General features: G+C 37.9%; 1 protein-coding gene across 7 annotated transcripts in view; it reads left to right on the forward strand.

Annotated features, from left to right (window-relative positions):
• FSD1L (fibronectin type III and SPRY domain containing 1 like) overlaps positions 1-14,972 on the forward strand; it is a 32,177-nt gene extending 17,205 nt beyond the window's left edge. For 2 of the 7 annotated variants that reach the window (XM_054810257.1, XM_054810259.1), the window contains exons 9-15: positions 1,607-1,733; positions 2,277-2,348; positions 3,644-3,676; positions 7,604-7,701; positions 8,169-8,420; positions 8,736-8,824; positions 10,643-14,972. In XM_054810257.1, the coding sequence (XP_054666232.1) occupies positions 1,607-1,733; positions 2,277-2,348; positions 3,644-3,676; positions 7,604-7,701; positions 8,169-8,420; positions 8,736-8,824; positions 10,643-10,765 (794 nt within the window). In that variant the 3' untranslated portion in view covers positions 10,766-14,972. The remainder of the gene's footprint in view (positions 1-1,606; positions 1,734-2,276; positions 2,349-3,643; positions 3,677-7,603; positions 7,702-8,168; positions 8,421-8,735; positions 8,825-10,642) is intronic. The other 5 variants (XM_054810260.1, XM_054810262.1, XM_054810258.1 and 2 more) reach the window with 4 other exon arrangements.
• The last annotated feature ends 36 nt before the right edge of the window (positions 14,973-15,008 follow it).

Below are 15,008 nucleotides of genomic sequence, written 5' to 3' on the forward strand. Positions count from 1 at the left end.
CAACCATTTCTGTAAAGGATTAAGAAGCTTATTGCCACAAAGCTGGCCTTGTAGCGTACAGACACTAAAAATGAGGTAGTAATGTAACTTTCTCCAACAGAGCTCAACATTGGTTGTTTTGAACTGTGGATTGATGGTATTATGTGCCACCGTGTTGTGCCACTGTGTCATGCCAACATAGAGCAAGAGAAGATTAATGTTGTGGCTGAGCATTGGTAGGACTCTTAGAGCATCTAAACAGTTGGTGTAGTTGGCTGGTTATTGGTACTTAGCATGTGACAGGTAATAGCTTTCTGTAAATAGAAGGTGCTGAAAAGGATTTTTTTGACTTTGAGAGTGATTAAAATCTACAGCTACAATATTAATAAGTATAGCAATTTGGAGCTGCTATTTTTTTAAGTCATTGTGTTAGAAGCCAGTTGGTCTGAGGATGATGGCTTCCTAACATTTTGTAAATAAACTAGAATAAAAATTTCTTGGAAGTGATGTTTTGTGACAGAACACAAATCTTAATTATTATGGTAGAGATAATGATCCTAGGGCTTTAATTATAGCCAAGTCTATATTGTAAAGGGCAAAATGACTGATATAACTTGATAATTAAAATATATATTGTTACTTGTGAATATTACCTCAAAAATGAAGCCATATGCAATTTGAATAAGCTGATGGGCATTCTTGTAACTTTTCTAAAATGGTTTTAATACTTTAAGCAACATAGTATCCACTTAATAGTCACTTACATTCCTTAATCCAGTACCAGAAAAATAATTCTGGTTTTGAAAATTGGGGCAGTTATCATACTTCTCATATTATTTTTGCTACTTCTGTGTGAACACTTGGTTCACTTTCTTTAATAATCAGCCCACAGAAACTCAGTATCCTTGTCCATGTGCTTACCTTACTGGTTTTTAGACTTGTGTACTGTTGAGCTCTAAACTCGTAAAATCTCAAGGATACTTTCTTTCAGAATCAGACTATAATATCTGATGGTATTAGGACGCTTACAGAATAGTCTGTAAATAAACATCTTTAGGGAACTTGCCATGTTGTATTAATTTTGTTTTCTTGGATGAAGGACTTGGCTGCAACAAATATACCAAGTCTCTTCTAGCTGCATGTGTCCTCTACTGTTCTTGTGGCTGCAGTTCACTTCACAGTTCAACTCTGCCTGTATGTGCTACCCTGTCAATTTAGTATTCTCCAAGTTTGCAGTCCTTATTAATCATAAACACCTTGTTGGAGAAACAGTGCTGCAGAGCATGGAAAATATGCATACCTTTTTAAATCATTCAGGATTGTAAGAATCTAGGGAGTAGGCTGTAACTAGCAGAAAGCACTAGCTGAATTTAATTGCTGATACTACAGCATTACAAAGATGAAAAACTTACTTTGATGTAACCTATGCACTGAAGGTAGATAGTTGGGCTTTATTTAAAGGGCTCCTAACCTTGATAACAAGCATCAGACTAAAAAGCTGATATTTCTATTAAGTCAAATACTGCTCTGCTACAATTTTACTACTGCTTCTATCATTTTCTATGAATAGCCACTGTTGGGAGAGAGCATTATACCATTTCACTGTTTTGCATTTTGTCTTGACCAGCATTTGTGTTCAGTTTGGACAGTACTTCATCTCATCTGAACTTGAAAGTTGAAGATACCTATGTTGAATGGGATCCTACTGGAGGTAAAGGCCAAGAAAAAATAAAAGGGAAGGAAAATAAAAGCAGGTAAGAACTTGGTTTTGTATATGTTTATGTTGTCTGGGATGTCTCATCTGGCAATTAAGGGAAGAGGACAGTGGGACACCAAAGGAATTTTCATTCAGAAATATTTCTCAGGAAGAAATTTTAATTTTTTATTTCCCTTCCTCTGTCACACAGAAGCGGAGGCTATTTTTGGAAGCTATTAGAAATGTGTCTTAATCATTAAATAGGATTTATTTATTTTTAAAATACATTTGTTAGGATATCATTCAAGGTACTGAGATAACTTGCAGATGTGGTGGGTTGACCTTGGCTAGCCACCACGTGCCAACTACGCTGCTCTATCACTTCCCCTCCTCAACTGGGCAGTGGGAGAGAAAATGTGACAAAAGGTTTGTGGGTTGAGATAAGGACAGGGAGATCACTCCTCAATGACTGTCACAGGCAAAATGGACTTCAGTTGGGGGAATTTAAAGAAATTTATTGCCAGTCAAAAGTCAGAGTAGGATAATGAGAAATAAGAACAAATCTTAAAATACCTTCCACCCACCTCTCCCTTCTTCCAAGGCTCCACTTCACTCCTGACTTCCCTACCTCCTCCCTCCAAGCAGCGCAGGAGGATGGGGAATGGGGGTTGCGGTGAGTTCATCATGCGTTGTATCTGCTGCTCCTTCCTCCTCACATTCTTCCCCTGCTCCAGCGTGGAGTCCCACCCAAGGAAGACAATCCTTCATGAACTGTTCCAACATAGGCCCTTCCCACGGGCTGCAGTGCTTCACAAACTGCTCCAGCATGGGCCCTTTCCATGGGGTGCAGTCCTTCAGGAACAGACTGCTCCAGTGTGAGTCCCCAACAGGGCCACAGGTCCTGCCAGCAAACCTGCTTCAGAGCAGGCTCTGCATGGGCTGCACCTTCTTCAGGGCACATCTACCTGCTCTAGTGTGAGGTCCTCCATGGGCTGCAGGGTGGCTGTATTCTTGCTCCTCTCTCCCAGTTGCTCTTGTGCAGCAGTCTTTACCCTTTCTTAAATATGTTATCACAGAGGTGCTACCACCATGACTGATTGGTTCAGCTTTGGCCAGCAGTGATTCCATCTTGGAGCTGGCTGGCATTGGCCCTATTTGACATGGGGGCAGCTTCTGGTGTCTTCTCACAGAAGCCACCCCTGCAGCCCCTGCTACCAAAATCTTGCCATGTAAACCCAATATAGTAGACAAGGTAAATGTCAGCAAGCAACTGATGTAAATATGTTTAGTATTCTTGCAGGTCAGTACAGGTGAATAGACAGCTTTTATAGTAGAAAAACTAAGGAAAGAGCTGGCTGCTTTGTCCTTTTGTAAAAGCTAAGGTTATGTAAAATTGGTGCTATGGGTGCCATTTGAATTTGTTATAACACTCATTGGTGAGGTAAAGGTACCAATAAAACAAACCAGATAGCAAAAGATAACGGATAATGAACATCACTCTTGTAAAAGTGGCAGCCCTAAACCTTATTTACTAACTATTTTCATCTAGGAAAAGTACTTAAGTAACTTCAACAGAATTCTTGGTAGATTGTTGAGGCACTTAGATGCGTGCTATGCAGAATCACTGAATAAATAGGGTTGGAAGAACATCACTATATTGGTCTACTCTGGCTGAACCTTGAATTTATCCAAGGATCAAGAATATGTTAACTTGCTGGGCCTCTATTCCAGGCCACCTTGCCTTGTCCGCAGAGCTGGCTACTTCCTCCTCAAAGACAATTAATTGAATTTCAACATACGCTTTTCAGTATAAAGAGCACTGCAGAGGTAACTTATGAACAAATACCTTTCCTATAGGCATATATTGCCAGAAGCATGCTAGAATAACTTTTAGTGGCATCTTAATAATGGGGATAATTTAATGTAGTAAAGAACACTTGTTTAATGATTACTTCTTTCTGTTGACAGTGGCCAGAATCCTCTGCTGAAGAGCAATAGAAGGTGATAATATACCTCTTACTCCTAGGATCTAGCATCTAGTTTTGTTGGGAGTCTATGCTACTTTCCTTTGCTTTATGTGAAAATGAAATCTAATAGCCTTTATCAGTAATAGTACACACATACTCTTTAAAATTATTTTGAAGTTTAATTTCAATTCATAGAGATTATGTATATACTTTCCAATGACTGGAAAACAGTCTTCCTGGAAGGATGTGCCCTAGTGTGTGGGAAACCTGATTTGCAATGGTTGGAAGAGCATTATTTATTCTGGTATTGATACGAAGATCCCTGTTATTTACAGATATATTGATGCTAACAACCTTCTGGCACATGATGGCACACTAAATTCTTTACAAATGCAGTAGAGTTCCTTTCTGAGAACTTTAGAATAATTTTTTAGTTCTTGTTTTTGAATCTGAAGACCTTTTATGCCTCTGAACTTGTGCTATAGCTGTTACTAGACATAAGAGGAAAAGTGTGTTTTTACACAAAGAGGATGAAGTTTAGCCTGATGGCATGAGTAAAAAGCTTCAGGGCAATTCTGCTTGCAGAACCAAAAGATCCTCTTTTTTGATATGTAAAGGCAGCTAAAATACTCTCCTATTTCTTGTGCAATTGTGTTTTTCAGTGTAAATCTTTTCTTATGATTTTTCTAATAAAACTCCTGTTTGAGAAATTACTTTTCCCATTTTTGCTCTCTTTGCTCTTTTTCACTGGTTTAGAAGTTGTAGGACCAAAAGAAATGTCCAGGTTCCTGATTTCTTGTAGGTTTTACTCCTCTGTATTCATGTATCAGATGGATATATCTTTGGCTTGAGATCAGCAGTAAAGAAGAGTTTGTGTAGGCAAAACAAGCTCTTGAAGCTGTGCAGTGTTATTAATTCTGCTACACAAAGTGTATCAATTTCCGCTAAACTAAGCTTTAAAACTGTCTTGCCGATACTGCAACTTGCTCAACAAACTCTGGGAGTCTTATACCTTGGTCTTTCTTTGTAGTTGTTGGTAAAGAACTTCCCTAGTTCTGACCTTTGCTTTGGTAGAAGGACATGGTCACATGTTCAATTTTCCATCTTGGGCTGACCTTTTCTAGCAGGAGATTTAGATTGAGCTTTGATTCTTGCAGGAGGCTTTTGTTCCCTATTACAGATAACTGCGTGATATTCTCTGCATTAGAGGGGAAATTTGAAGCTAACACCATAGTTGGTGGAAAAAGTTGCAGTGTAATTGTTTTAAACATCAAATGTGCAGCTTTCAAGTGTTGGAAAGATACGATGGCTATAAAATGCATAATGATTTGTAACATTTATTAGACTAGAAAAAAGCCTCTGCATAACTTCTGGTATCTCTCCATGGATAACGTCTGATATCCCTCCTTGACCTTTCTTCTCCAAAAGAGTCTACATATTGCTTGGAATATGTTTTGTTTGCTGAAATGGATAAGAAAACTGAGACTAACTGCAGTGCTGTAGGCAACAATCCAAACCATAAGATGAGAATATCTAGTCAGTGCATAGTGGAAGAAATTCATCAGTTACAGTACAGTCTTCATTAGCTAGTATAGTATTGGAAAATGGGCACCAAACTGACTTTCTACTATAAAATTTCCTGCATTTCCCTATTGGAAGGGAAACTTAAGCACAGGGGACAGGGTAGGGGGGGAACCCAACTTTTATCCCAAGTATTTAATGTCATTGTCTGAACTGTTAAAGGCTGTTAGATTTTGAGTGGACAAAGCACATGCAGTGGTCATTTACAGAAGACTTGAACAAAACAAATGATATTGAGGACCTTTTAATGTCTTCCTAACTTTGAGAAAATACTAGCAAAGCATCTGCATTTCTTATGGTGATTCTCTAAATGGCCACATTGCTTTCTGCATAACTCATACTGAATCTAATAGACAAATTTCAGCAGCTTTTGTTGGAAGTGTGATTGAATGATCTCCGATGCACCTGAAGCAGGAAGGAATCTGCAGAGAGTGATAGTTCCTGCTGAAATTATGCTTTAATTCTTGGCTTTGCTTTTTTTTTTCATGCTATCACTTGTTACCTTTTTCTTTGGTAAGTAAACTACAGCTTCCTCCATGTTAACAAAATTCAAAAGCATTTGATGTGGTGCACCTGCACAATATATACTTACCCCCTTCACGTAACTCTTGCAAGCAATTTAGAAGCTTAGTTGTCTTCTGATCAGTACTGGCAAATTTATATGCTAAATGCTAAACTAGACAACCTTTTCATCAGTGATTTCTTGTAGGCTTCTGTAACTGGAATACAAGGAACTTAATCATGAAGATGAACCAGAGATTCTAGCATGCTTACTTATGACAGCTTAATACCACTCAGCTTTTGATTCCCATATGACTTTATTTTAATGAAGGTATAAGGCAAAAGGGACATTTTCTAACCCTTTATGAAAGGGTAGTTGAGAACAGTTCCGGAAAACTTGAAATCAGTGTTGAATGAATCAGAAAGGAAACAAGCTAAGCTTCACTGTATTAGTGGACATTTAAGCAGCAATTGGTTTTACCAAATTGTAGCTGAAAGAGAAGCTGAAGAGAGAACTTTTTGTGTGGTAACTTTTCTAAAGCTCATGTATGACAGACTAGAGAGGATGAAGATTTGAACATGACTTCACATGTGTATTTCAGAGACTTATTTTGTACTTCTAAAATTTTTTGTCAATTAAATTAAACTGTAAACTGCATAGCTATTTCTGAGAGGTTCAAACTCTTTTCTACTAATGGCCTTTAAAATAATAACCAGATGTGATTCCCTAGCTACTAAGGGTTAATATTTACTGTAATTTGCAAATAGCTTTCATTTTGTGTAATGGTTAAATTGCTAGGTATTATTTTTGAGGGCATAACAGGGGTAAAATAAAAAGTTTGAAAACCTCATTAGGGTAAAATTATTCTTTTATGCCACTGATTGCTTGTTAGAATATTCTCCAGAGCAAAGTGTGTCTTCATTTATTTTGCTATTGCTTCCTGAGAATGCTTTTGAAAAGTATGATTAGAAAATCTAACCCTTTCTTGATTGGGACTAGACTCTTAAATTTTATAATGACTTGAGGATTTGCTGTGTGCTGCTTAGCACCATGTGTTGTGACACAATTTTTTTTTCTGTAGTCTTTGATACAGTTAATATACTCAAATAAAATCCCCAACCTTCAATACACTTTTGGTGTTTGATTTTTTTTTTTTTTTGAGGAGAGTCGTGATGCATTAAACTCTGGAAGTCTCACTTCATCTTTTTTTAATATAAATTGTGTTTTAGATTTGACACTTTTGGGTGTTGTATGTATGTATCTTCAGTGTATGCATTTTGAAATAAAATTATCACAATTTTTATTCCTTTCATTCTTCATTGAGTTATACTTTTTCCTGGGATTTCAGTCATTGCTTTTATGAGCAATACATGTGCTGAAAAACCTACCTTTAGCACAACTGATGTTACTTTCTCATTCACTGATATTTAAATTCCAGTGAAAATTAGGCATTTTGACATTGAATATCAGCAGTGTATTCATACTTATCTGATTGCTGTAGCTGATCTAAAAGACTTACTAGAAATCTTATGCAGAAAACCAGAAACAAGAATTCTCTAAGGTTCTGTGTAGTACAGGCTAAACACTGTTTTATACAGGCATTCATTCAAACCATGTGCCACACATCTGCTTTTTTCCCCCTCCTGTTTCCTTTCTCACCTGCCTCTGAACTTGTTAAATGTCTTGTATTTTTTCTGTCTGTCCTGTCTTTCTCAGTTCTTGTGCATGCATGCTGTTAGAGGTGTTAAGTGGCTGAACTAATGTGTCACTCCAATAGCTTATGTATGTTTACTGCACCCTAATTGACTCGGGGAAAACTTGTTTGAGTGTGCATTTCTATAGTGGCGTCCAAATCTTGAATGGGTAATTTCTTCTTAGAAGTGGTGCACCATCTCCAAAGAGGACATCTGTTAGCACAAGATCCTCAGCGAGGGGCAGCAGAGATCACTTTACTGGTGAATCATACACAGTGTTGGGTAAGGTGAACTTTTTACTTCTGTTAGAGGTGTAATGCTGTGGAAGGGCAGATTAGGTAAGAATTCAAGGGAAAATTTGTGATTGTTCAGGGCTGTACTTGATGCTGTCCTGCACAGAGGTAGTTTTACCTATATAACACTAGAATTTCTTGCTACAGCAAGTGTCTTCAAGTCTGTTGAAGCTCTTCATTACAAAGCTCTTAGTGACTGACATTCACTGTTATTAAATGTTAATTGATGTTAAATGTATCTTGTCTCAATGAGTGTAAGTAAAAACTTCCTCATTCTATTTTATATTTATATTCTATTTTCTTGTACATTAATTTTTTTGTTCCTTGTAGTTCAGATTTTTGTATTTCTAAGCCTTGACCGTAAAATAAATCAGATGACATCACTGGTGCCTATAAGGAAGCAAGCATTGTAAGGTAGTATTATAGCAACTAAAAGTGGCTTTTTTTTTTTTTTAGGAGACACTGCTTTTGAAAGTGGACAGCATTACTGGGAGGTGAGAGCCCAGAAGGACTGCAAATCCTACAGCGTGGGTGTAACATACAGAACCCTGGGGAAATTTGACCAACTGGGAAAGACTAATTCAAGCTGGTGTATCCATATCAACAACTGGCTGCAAACCACATTTTCAGCAAAACATAATAATAAAACCAAGACTCTAGATATACCTGTTCCAGACAGAATAGGAGTATACTGCGACTTTGATGGAGGTAAATTACAATCTTATGAAACTTAGCTATCCATATCAAGTTGAAGCCATACAAGGCTAAAGTAGGACATTACTTCCAGATCGATATAATCTCTTATGAAAATAAGGCCCAGAGCTGTTTGTGTAATAGTGCTTCTAATGTCAAATGACCTGGGTTCATCTATGTGACAGAGCTACTAATTGAGAATTTTTTAGTCATGTGGACTGTATTTAGCGTGTTCAGGAAACCTTTCCCTGGCAAAGAATCAATTTTATAAAAAGTTACACAGCAGTAGCATTTAAACATGTATTTCAACTTGTTTTCTGCCTCTTTTAGGTCAGCTTGCATTCTATAATGCAAACTCAAAGGAGCTCTTACACACCTTCAGAACAAAGTTTACCCAACCATTATTACCAGGCTTCATGGTCAGTATCTATAAAATTTTGTTCAGTTTCTAGCACTGAATTCAGTTTACTGAAGACTTAATTGTTTTTTAAAGGAGGAAACTGGGAGCACTGGTTTTGGCTGGCTAATAATTTTTAAAAAAATGTTTAGCTGTTCTCTTTTTGACTTTGTGTGGTGCTTATAATAGCACTCCAATAGGAGAACTCTGCATCTAGATGTCTCAGATATGTAAATAATTTACCCTACTAAAATTTAGGGTATTAAATGACTTTTAATAGCACATTGTGTTAGCTGATGAGCCTGCTACAATAATTGACCTGAACCAATGCAGACAGGAGCCCAAGATTCTGCAAGTTGTCAAGAGCAGGTGTCATGAGACAGAACAACAGTAGATGCTTCTCTCTGAGATAAAAGACTCTGGCTTTCAAATCTTTAAAAGCTCAGTGGGATTTTCTTACCAATTATTTCACTGGTATACATAACTTTTTTTTGTGGCTCGAAGCTAATCAGTGAAAACTTGCTGCATCTCTAAAGACTCAAACCTTGCAGAAAATGCACAGGAAAAAGGATTAGTTACTGTGTATTGTTTTTTCTTTAATGATTTAAGTAATTTGTTCAAGTAATTAAATTTGGAGGCCTCAGCTGTGTTATAAGGTACCATCAAGTGCATCATACTTTGGGAGCAGGGTATGGGTCTGGGAAAATTTAGGAATCTGGAGGAGGCTAGCTTGCTAATTCATACTAACAACTCGGGCGCCTAGGCACTAATCTCTAGCCTCTTGTAATTCAGCCCATAGAAAAAACAGCATGATAATTTTTAAGTGTTATTAGGCCAATTAATAAGGTTATTCTTCTTTTCGGCATGGAGGAGGAATGGAAAAATAGTAACTTGCCCAGGCAGCCTTGCATCTAGTATTTCCAAACACCTGGGTTTTTTCCATTTGTATCAGACAATTACTTTCACAATTTCTACTGTTGGCTAGATGTACTGACAACAGGAGTCTAGATTTTTAATAGCTATTTATTTGGAGCTGACTAAGCAAGTTGCCTTACTGACCCGTTTCAACATACAGGGAACAAAATAGCTTCAGAACTGTTGGGATATGTGTGTTAGTCGTCCCACTAGCATTGCTAAGGCTGACTCTCTTAAGTCAGTTTCTAAGGCATCCAAGGAGACATTCGCTTACCACACTTCAGCCTGTTAGGCTGCATCCCGTACAGCCCCTAGTACTTAAAGATAGCAGTCTTACAGACACTAATTGGGTTAGCCTGAACACTTAAAATAAAAATGAGAAGTTACTTAATTACAGCTCTCAAATTTTTTTCTAAACATGGAGATACATTCTTTCGTGCAACTGAGTTGTAGAATAGAGCTCACTGACACCTGTGCCCTGAAGTGTCTCAAAACTTTTTTTTATACTATGTTTACACTGACATAATTCTGCCACGTCATAATAGAAACTAAGCACTGCTTTCGTACACTGGAGCATAGTGAGAGTATTGCTTTTCATTGTCATCCTAAGTACTTGCTGCTAGCACATCAGTCTTCCAAGAAGTTTCCCTATTAGAAGCAAGTCTTTTAGTATTAGATCTTAGACCTGGTTATAAACTTAGAATCATAAAGCATAGTATGTGAAGCATCTTAGACTTTATGGTCTTAAAAATTAGCTTCTGTGTGATTAGAATGCTTTACTGAGCGATGTGACTAGGGAGCAAGAGAGAAGATAAACGCAGCTGCAGAGTAAGTTTTATGTTAGTTCCATTATGGAACAGGAGGAGAGAGATGTAGATGCTCCATAATATTCAGAATATTTTCTTTTTATTTTTTTCTCCCTTAGATCTGGTGTGGTGGGCTTACAGTGAGTACTGGATTGCAGGTGCCGAGTGCTGTGAAAACGCTCCAGAAAAGTGAAAATGGATTGAGTGGTTCAACAAGCAGCCTAAACAATATTGCCCAGTAATGTCTGTTAAACACTTCTATTGCTGAATGTTTGGGTTTTGTTGGTTTTTTTCTGCATAGCTGCTGCTCACAGAAGCTTGTGAGCATTGGATTAAATTGGGTTTGCTGTCTACTGCTATTTAAGACCTGGATACTGATAGTGCAAAGATTTGGGGCTAAACTGTTAGGAACCTACTGTGAATCCAGACAGAAGAGTCAGAGAGAAAAATGAACTGTTGTCTATTTGAAAAATAAGTGGAGAAATCGAGCTGTAACTATGTACTTTTCTAATACTGCATGTAAGCATTTTCTTATGGACTCGGATGTTAATTTTATGAATATTATTCTTCTATGAAGAATATAACAAATACCATTTTCTTAGCTCTTCCAACATGAATTAGTTGACTATATATCTTATAATTACTAGGCTTTCCATTTGAACTTGTGATATCAAACATGCATTTCAAAAGAATATTGATTTGCTAGCCTAGTCTGGCAAAATATCACAGCAATATGATTTCAAAAGAATACTGTAAGAAGTTGTAGGCCTGATATGAAGAAATGCTAAGAGCAGTATGTGATTTTTTTTTTTTTTCTGAACCAAAATCCTCCTGTTTCCCAGGCGTAACTCATTTAAATGTCATATATTTAGAGTTCGGCTCCCATTCATCACAAATTGCAGAAAATGTAGAAGTTTAAAGGTATTTAAAAACATTCTTATGTCCTCAGTGAAGATGCATTATGATAGCCAGCCAATGAGCTAGGAAGTATTTCAGGTAAGAGCTTCAGAACCAAAAATCAAGAGCTTTTTAAAAACTACAGCATGGTACCGCTCTCTCAGAAGCTCTTAATTGGGTCATCTCTTGGCTTTTCAGTTTTGTGGCATTACTCTAATTGGATTCTGAGAATCGGTGATTCACACTGTTCATCAGACGTGAATGACAAATTGAATCTTTGCTGATAGCAAAGCTGCAATGCAGCCAAGGCTGGGAACATGGGGGTGAGAGCTTCAGTTTAAATGCATCTCCCCGGAGAAGGTGTGTGGGGGAGAGCTATTGCTAAAACATCTTCCAGCTTTTTCTCAAGCCAGCTTCAAGTTTGAAGCTTCTCAAGCTTCAAACAGCTGTCTCAATATCAAAGCTGGCTTTTGACAGAAGCAGCACTAAATTCCTGGTGATAGCGCAGTACTCTGAGCCCAAGCATACATTTTTGCTGTTTTGACTAGCCTAGTGAGGATTCCTAGAACTTTCTGGACAACCAGAGAAACTTCAAAATTGCATGATTTCTTCATCCAGCAGAAATGTAGCTTATAAGCTTATATATATATCATCCCACTCTTAACTTGCTAGCTTGTACCATATGCCATGTATATATGGCTATGAGACCGGCTTTCAGAGGATCATATTCTAAAGTATCTCTCTATAGCCTCCAACTTAACACCTTCCCTTTAAGGGCAAGGAAAAAGTGGAAAGTGAGCTTTGCCAGCTAACATACAGTTGACTTCTGGATCTGCAGTTACACGTTTTCGTTCACAAATCAAGCAAAATGTTCAGCCTGAGTGTTCCATCATCTCAACTCCTAGTTGGAAGCTTAGTAACTATAGTCAAATGATTTATAACAGTGGCAGAGCTGAAAAAAATCATGTTACATTCTTCGTGGAAAATCTCAAATTTTCAGTGAGAATTACTTGTATATTATAAACTGTTTAAATCTGCTTTCTTCCCTCTAATCAAGTCCAGGAGCCTAGAAGTAATTTTCAGATAAACACTTGAATCAGCTGTTTCCTAACTGAAGATTTTTTCCTAATATCACCTGAAAACTGTTTCAAATTTATGTTGATAGGGCCCATAATGCATTGGCTCCTTTCCTACAGGGCCAAAGTATTTTTTCTTCTGTGTATCTTAGAGTCCGTAAAAACATGATCATCTAATCATGTTAAATATTGTTAGTATCAATGGGTCCTTTATATCATCAAGATTTCTCAAGAGGAGGAGAAATTCCTTGAAACACCTTATAATAAACTGGTTATGATGTTCAGTGAAAAATTTAAATTTTCTTTTTAATCTTAATACCTGGTCTAGAAAGTTTTGTTTCTCTTGAGAAATCATGAAGTTGACAGGACAGTTGAGCCCTTAATGTTCATTTCATATGTGAAACTTGAGCATCTCTAAATATTTGCATTGTGAACAAAGTTAGCTGTAATCTTTTCTGCAGAGGAAATTGCAAAACAATTCCCAGTTTAACTGTACCTTCTTCTGCCAGTTTAATATTTTGGGTCTTGAAACAAAGATACTGGAAGGTGATGTGGTTCTTAAATGAGCAGTGTCTAAATCTGTTTCACACATTATCTACAGATGTTGTTATGCAGATAGTCGGTGTACTAATTTTAAATATTTCTTCCTAATTTATTTCCATTTTACTGCAATGAACACCTGACTGGGAGCTCGAGGGGCTCAGCTGCTGTGAATTCAGTGGTATGTGAGGGAGTGAGACTTGCATGCTTGGGCCCTGGCGGTGTTTAGAGAGAGGAGGGTTCTGTTTTGAGACTTGTTCTATTGCATGACTGTGGTAAACAGATATTGAAATAGGCTGTACCTGTTCACGCTGCACAGTCATCAGCTTGATCTTGGGTGTTCAGCTACAGTTCCTATTTAAATTTCCCTTTTTGGAAAGAAAAGGAATGTTTACAATAATGTGTAGTAAGAAAGAACCATGAATAATCTCCAACTCTGCGTAAGAGCATTTAAATTATGAAGGGTTTTTTTTTTTAGCAAGATGTAGTGCAGCCTGCAAGGGTAAATTTGATATGCACAATGTAAAAATGTAATTTTTATTTAACACTTACTTAGAAGAAGGCTTGAAGTATTTCATACTGTGACTTGTGATTTGCAAGTTTTAGTTTAACTGATGTTCTAGATGAACTTAATGTGACTTTTTACCCGTAAAGGATGAATTTGGTATACAATAGTTTGCACAGATGTCAAATTTTTGCTGCTAACAGCTAGTCCAATTGTTTTTAGTAAATGGGGATATGAAGAATTGCCTTAAGCACTTTAGATTTTTTTAGACTCTTTTTTTTTTTTGAGCTAGTGTCTGTCCAGTACCACTGTATTGGTGATATTTTGTTGCAGTTGGTGCACTGTTTGTACCTGCAGCTAGAGAGGGATGCACCCAGCCTGTGAAGTTACTTTTTCCTAGGGGAATCCACTTCAGGGATTGGAGGGGTTGTTCTTTGGCAATGGTTTACACCTTTTGAAGGTCTGTAGCTTTGCCCTGTAGTTAACACTAAGTATAATAATATGCCTGATGACTTTCATACTCCCTGAGCCTCTCTGCTCTGGAGTTGATGCTGTTTGATGGCTAGACAGTTTTCTTCTGTATGACCAAAATGAGATTTTAATTTTTTTTAAAATATTGATTACTGATAGTCTTTCAGAATTAAAATAACTTGTGAGGAACTGGTTTCCCTTGTGTTCTTAATACATCAGAAAACTGTAGCTTTCATTGTTTCTATGGAAAGCTGTGTGAACAGCAGCATGGGATGTTAATTTCAGGAAGGATAATTTAAAAGCATCCTGGTGATTAAGTGCTTCTTCAAGTACCAAATATGGATGGCAGAGGGTGACAGGTTTATTTCTTTAGCCATCCTCTAAGCAGAAAAAGTAGAGGTTAAGGTACGAATCCTGTTTCCTCCCTCCTTGCACTCTCCCACGTTACTGCTGTTTCATATTAAGACTGGGGAAACTGTTTCCCTGGGAAGAACATCTGACTTCACAATATTTCAGTCTGATAAGGATTGCAGGTTATGAACGTGATACATAGTTTGATGAACAACGGCGATGGGTTCTGTTGATCGTTGCGCCTGTCCAGCCTCACCTGAACTCGAGGAGTCTGAACACCGTCTCGGCAGGGGAAGCCTGGACGTGGTGTTCCCTCGCTGCCTCGGCTGATCCTCCATTGCTCGCGTCCATTGTCATGCAACGCCCGTCCGTGCAGCTGCGCTTCCCTGTGAGCGGTGGTGCGGGCCTTACCCTGCCGTCACCGGCCGTACCTCAGGTATTCTCTATCGGCGCTTCAGCCCTCGCCCCTGCGGAGAGCACCCCGAGGAAGAAGGCCTCTCGCCGCCCACACGGAGCGGCGGAGGGCCTTGGAGCCCGCGGGCTATTTTGGTGTCTTTGACTTGTGTGTAATGCGACCTTTTTGTATTAATACAGAAATCTGAAGTCTGACGTGGTTAAGTTCTCCTCATTTTATTTTCCTCTGAG

The sequence above is a fragment of the Grus americana genome, chromosome Z, assembly GCF_028858705.1.
Source record: "Grus americana isolate bGruAme1 chromosome Z, bGruAme1.mat, whole genome shotgun sequence".
Lineage (NCBI taxonomy): Eukaryota > Metazoa > Chordata > Aves > Gruiformes > Gruidae > Grus > Grus americana.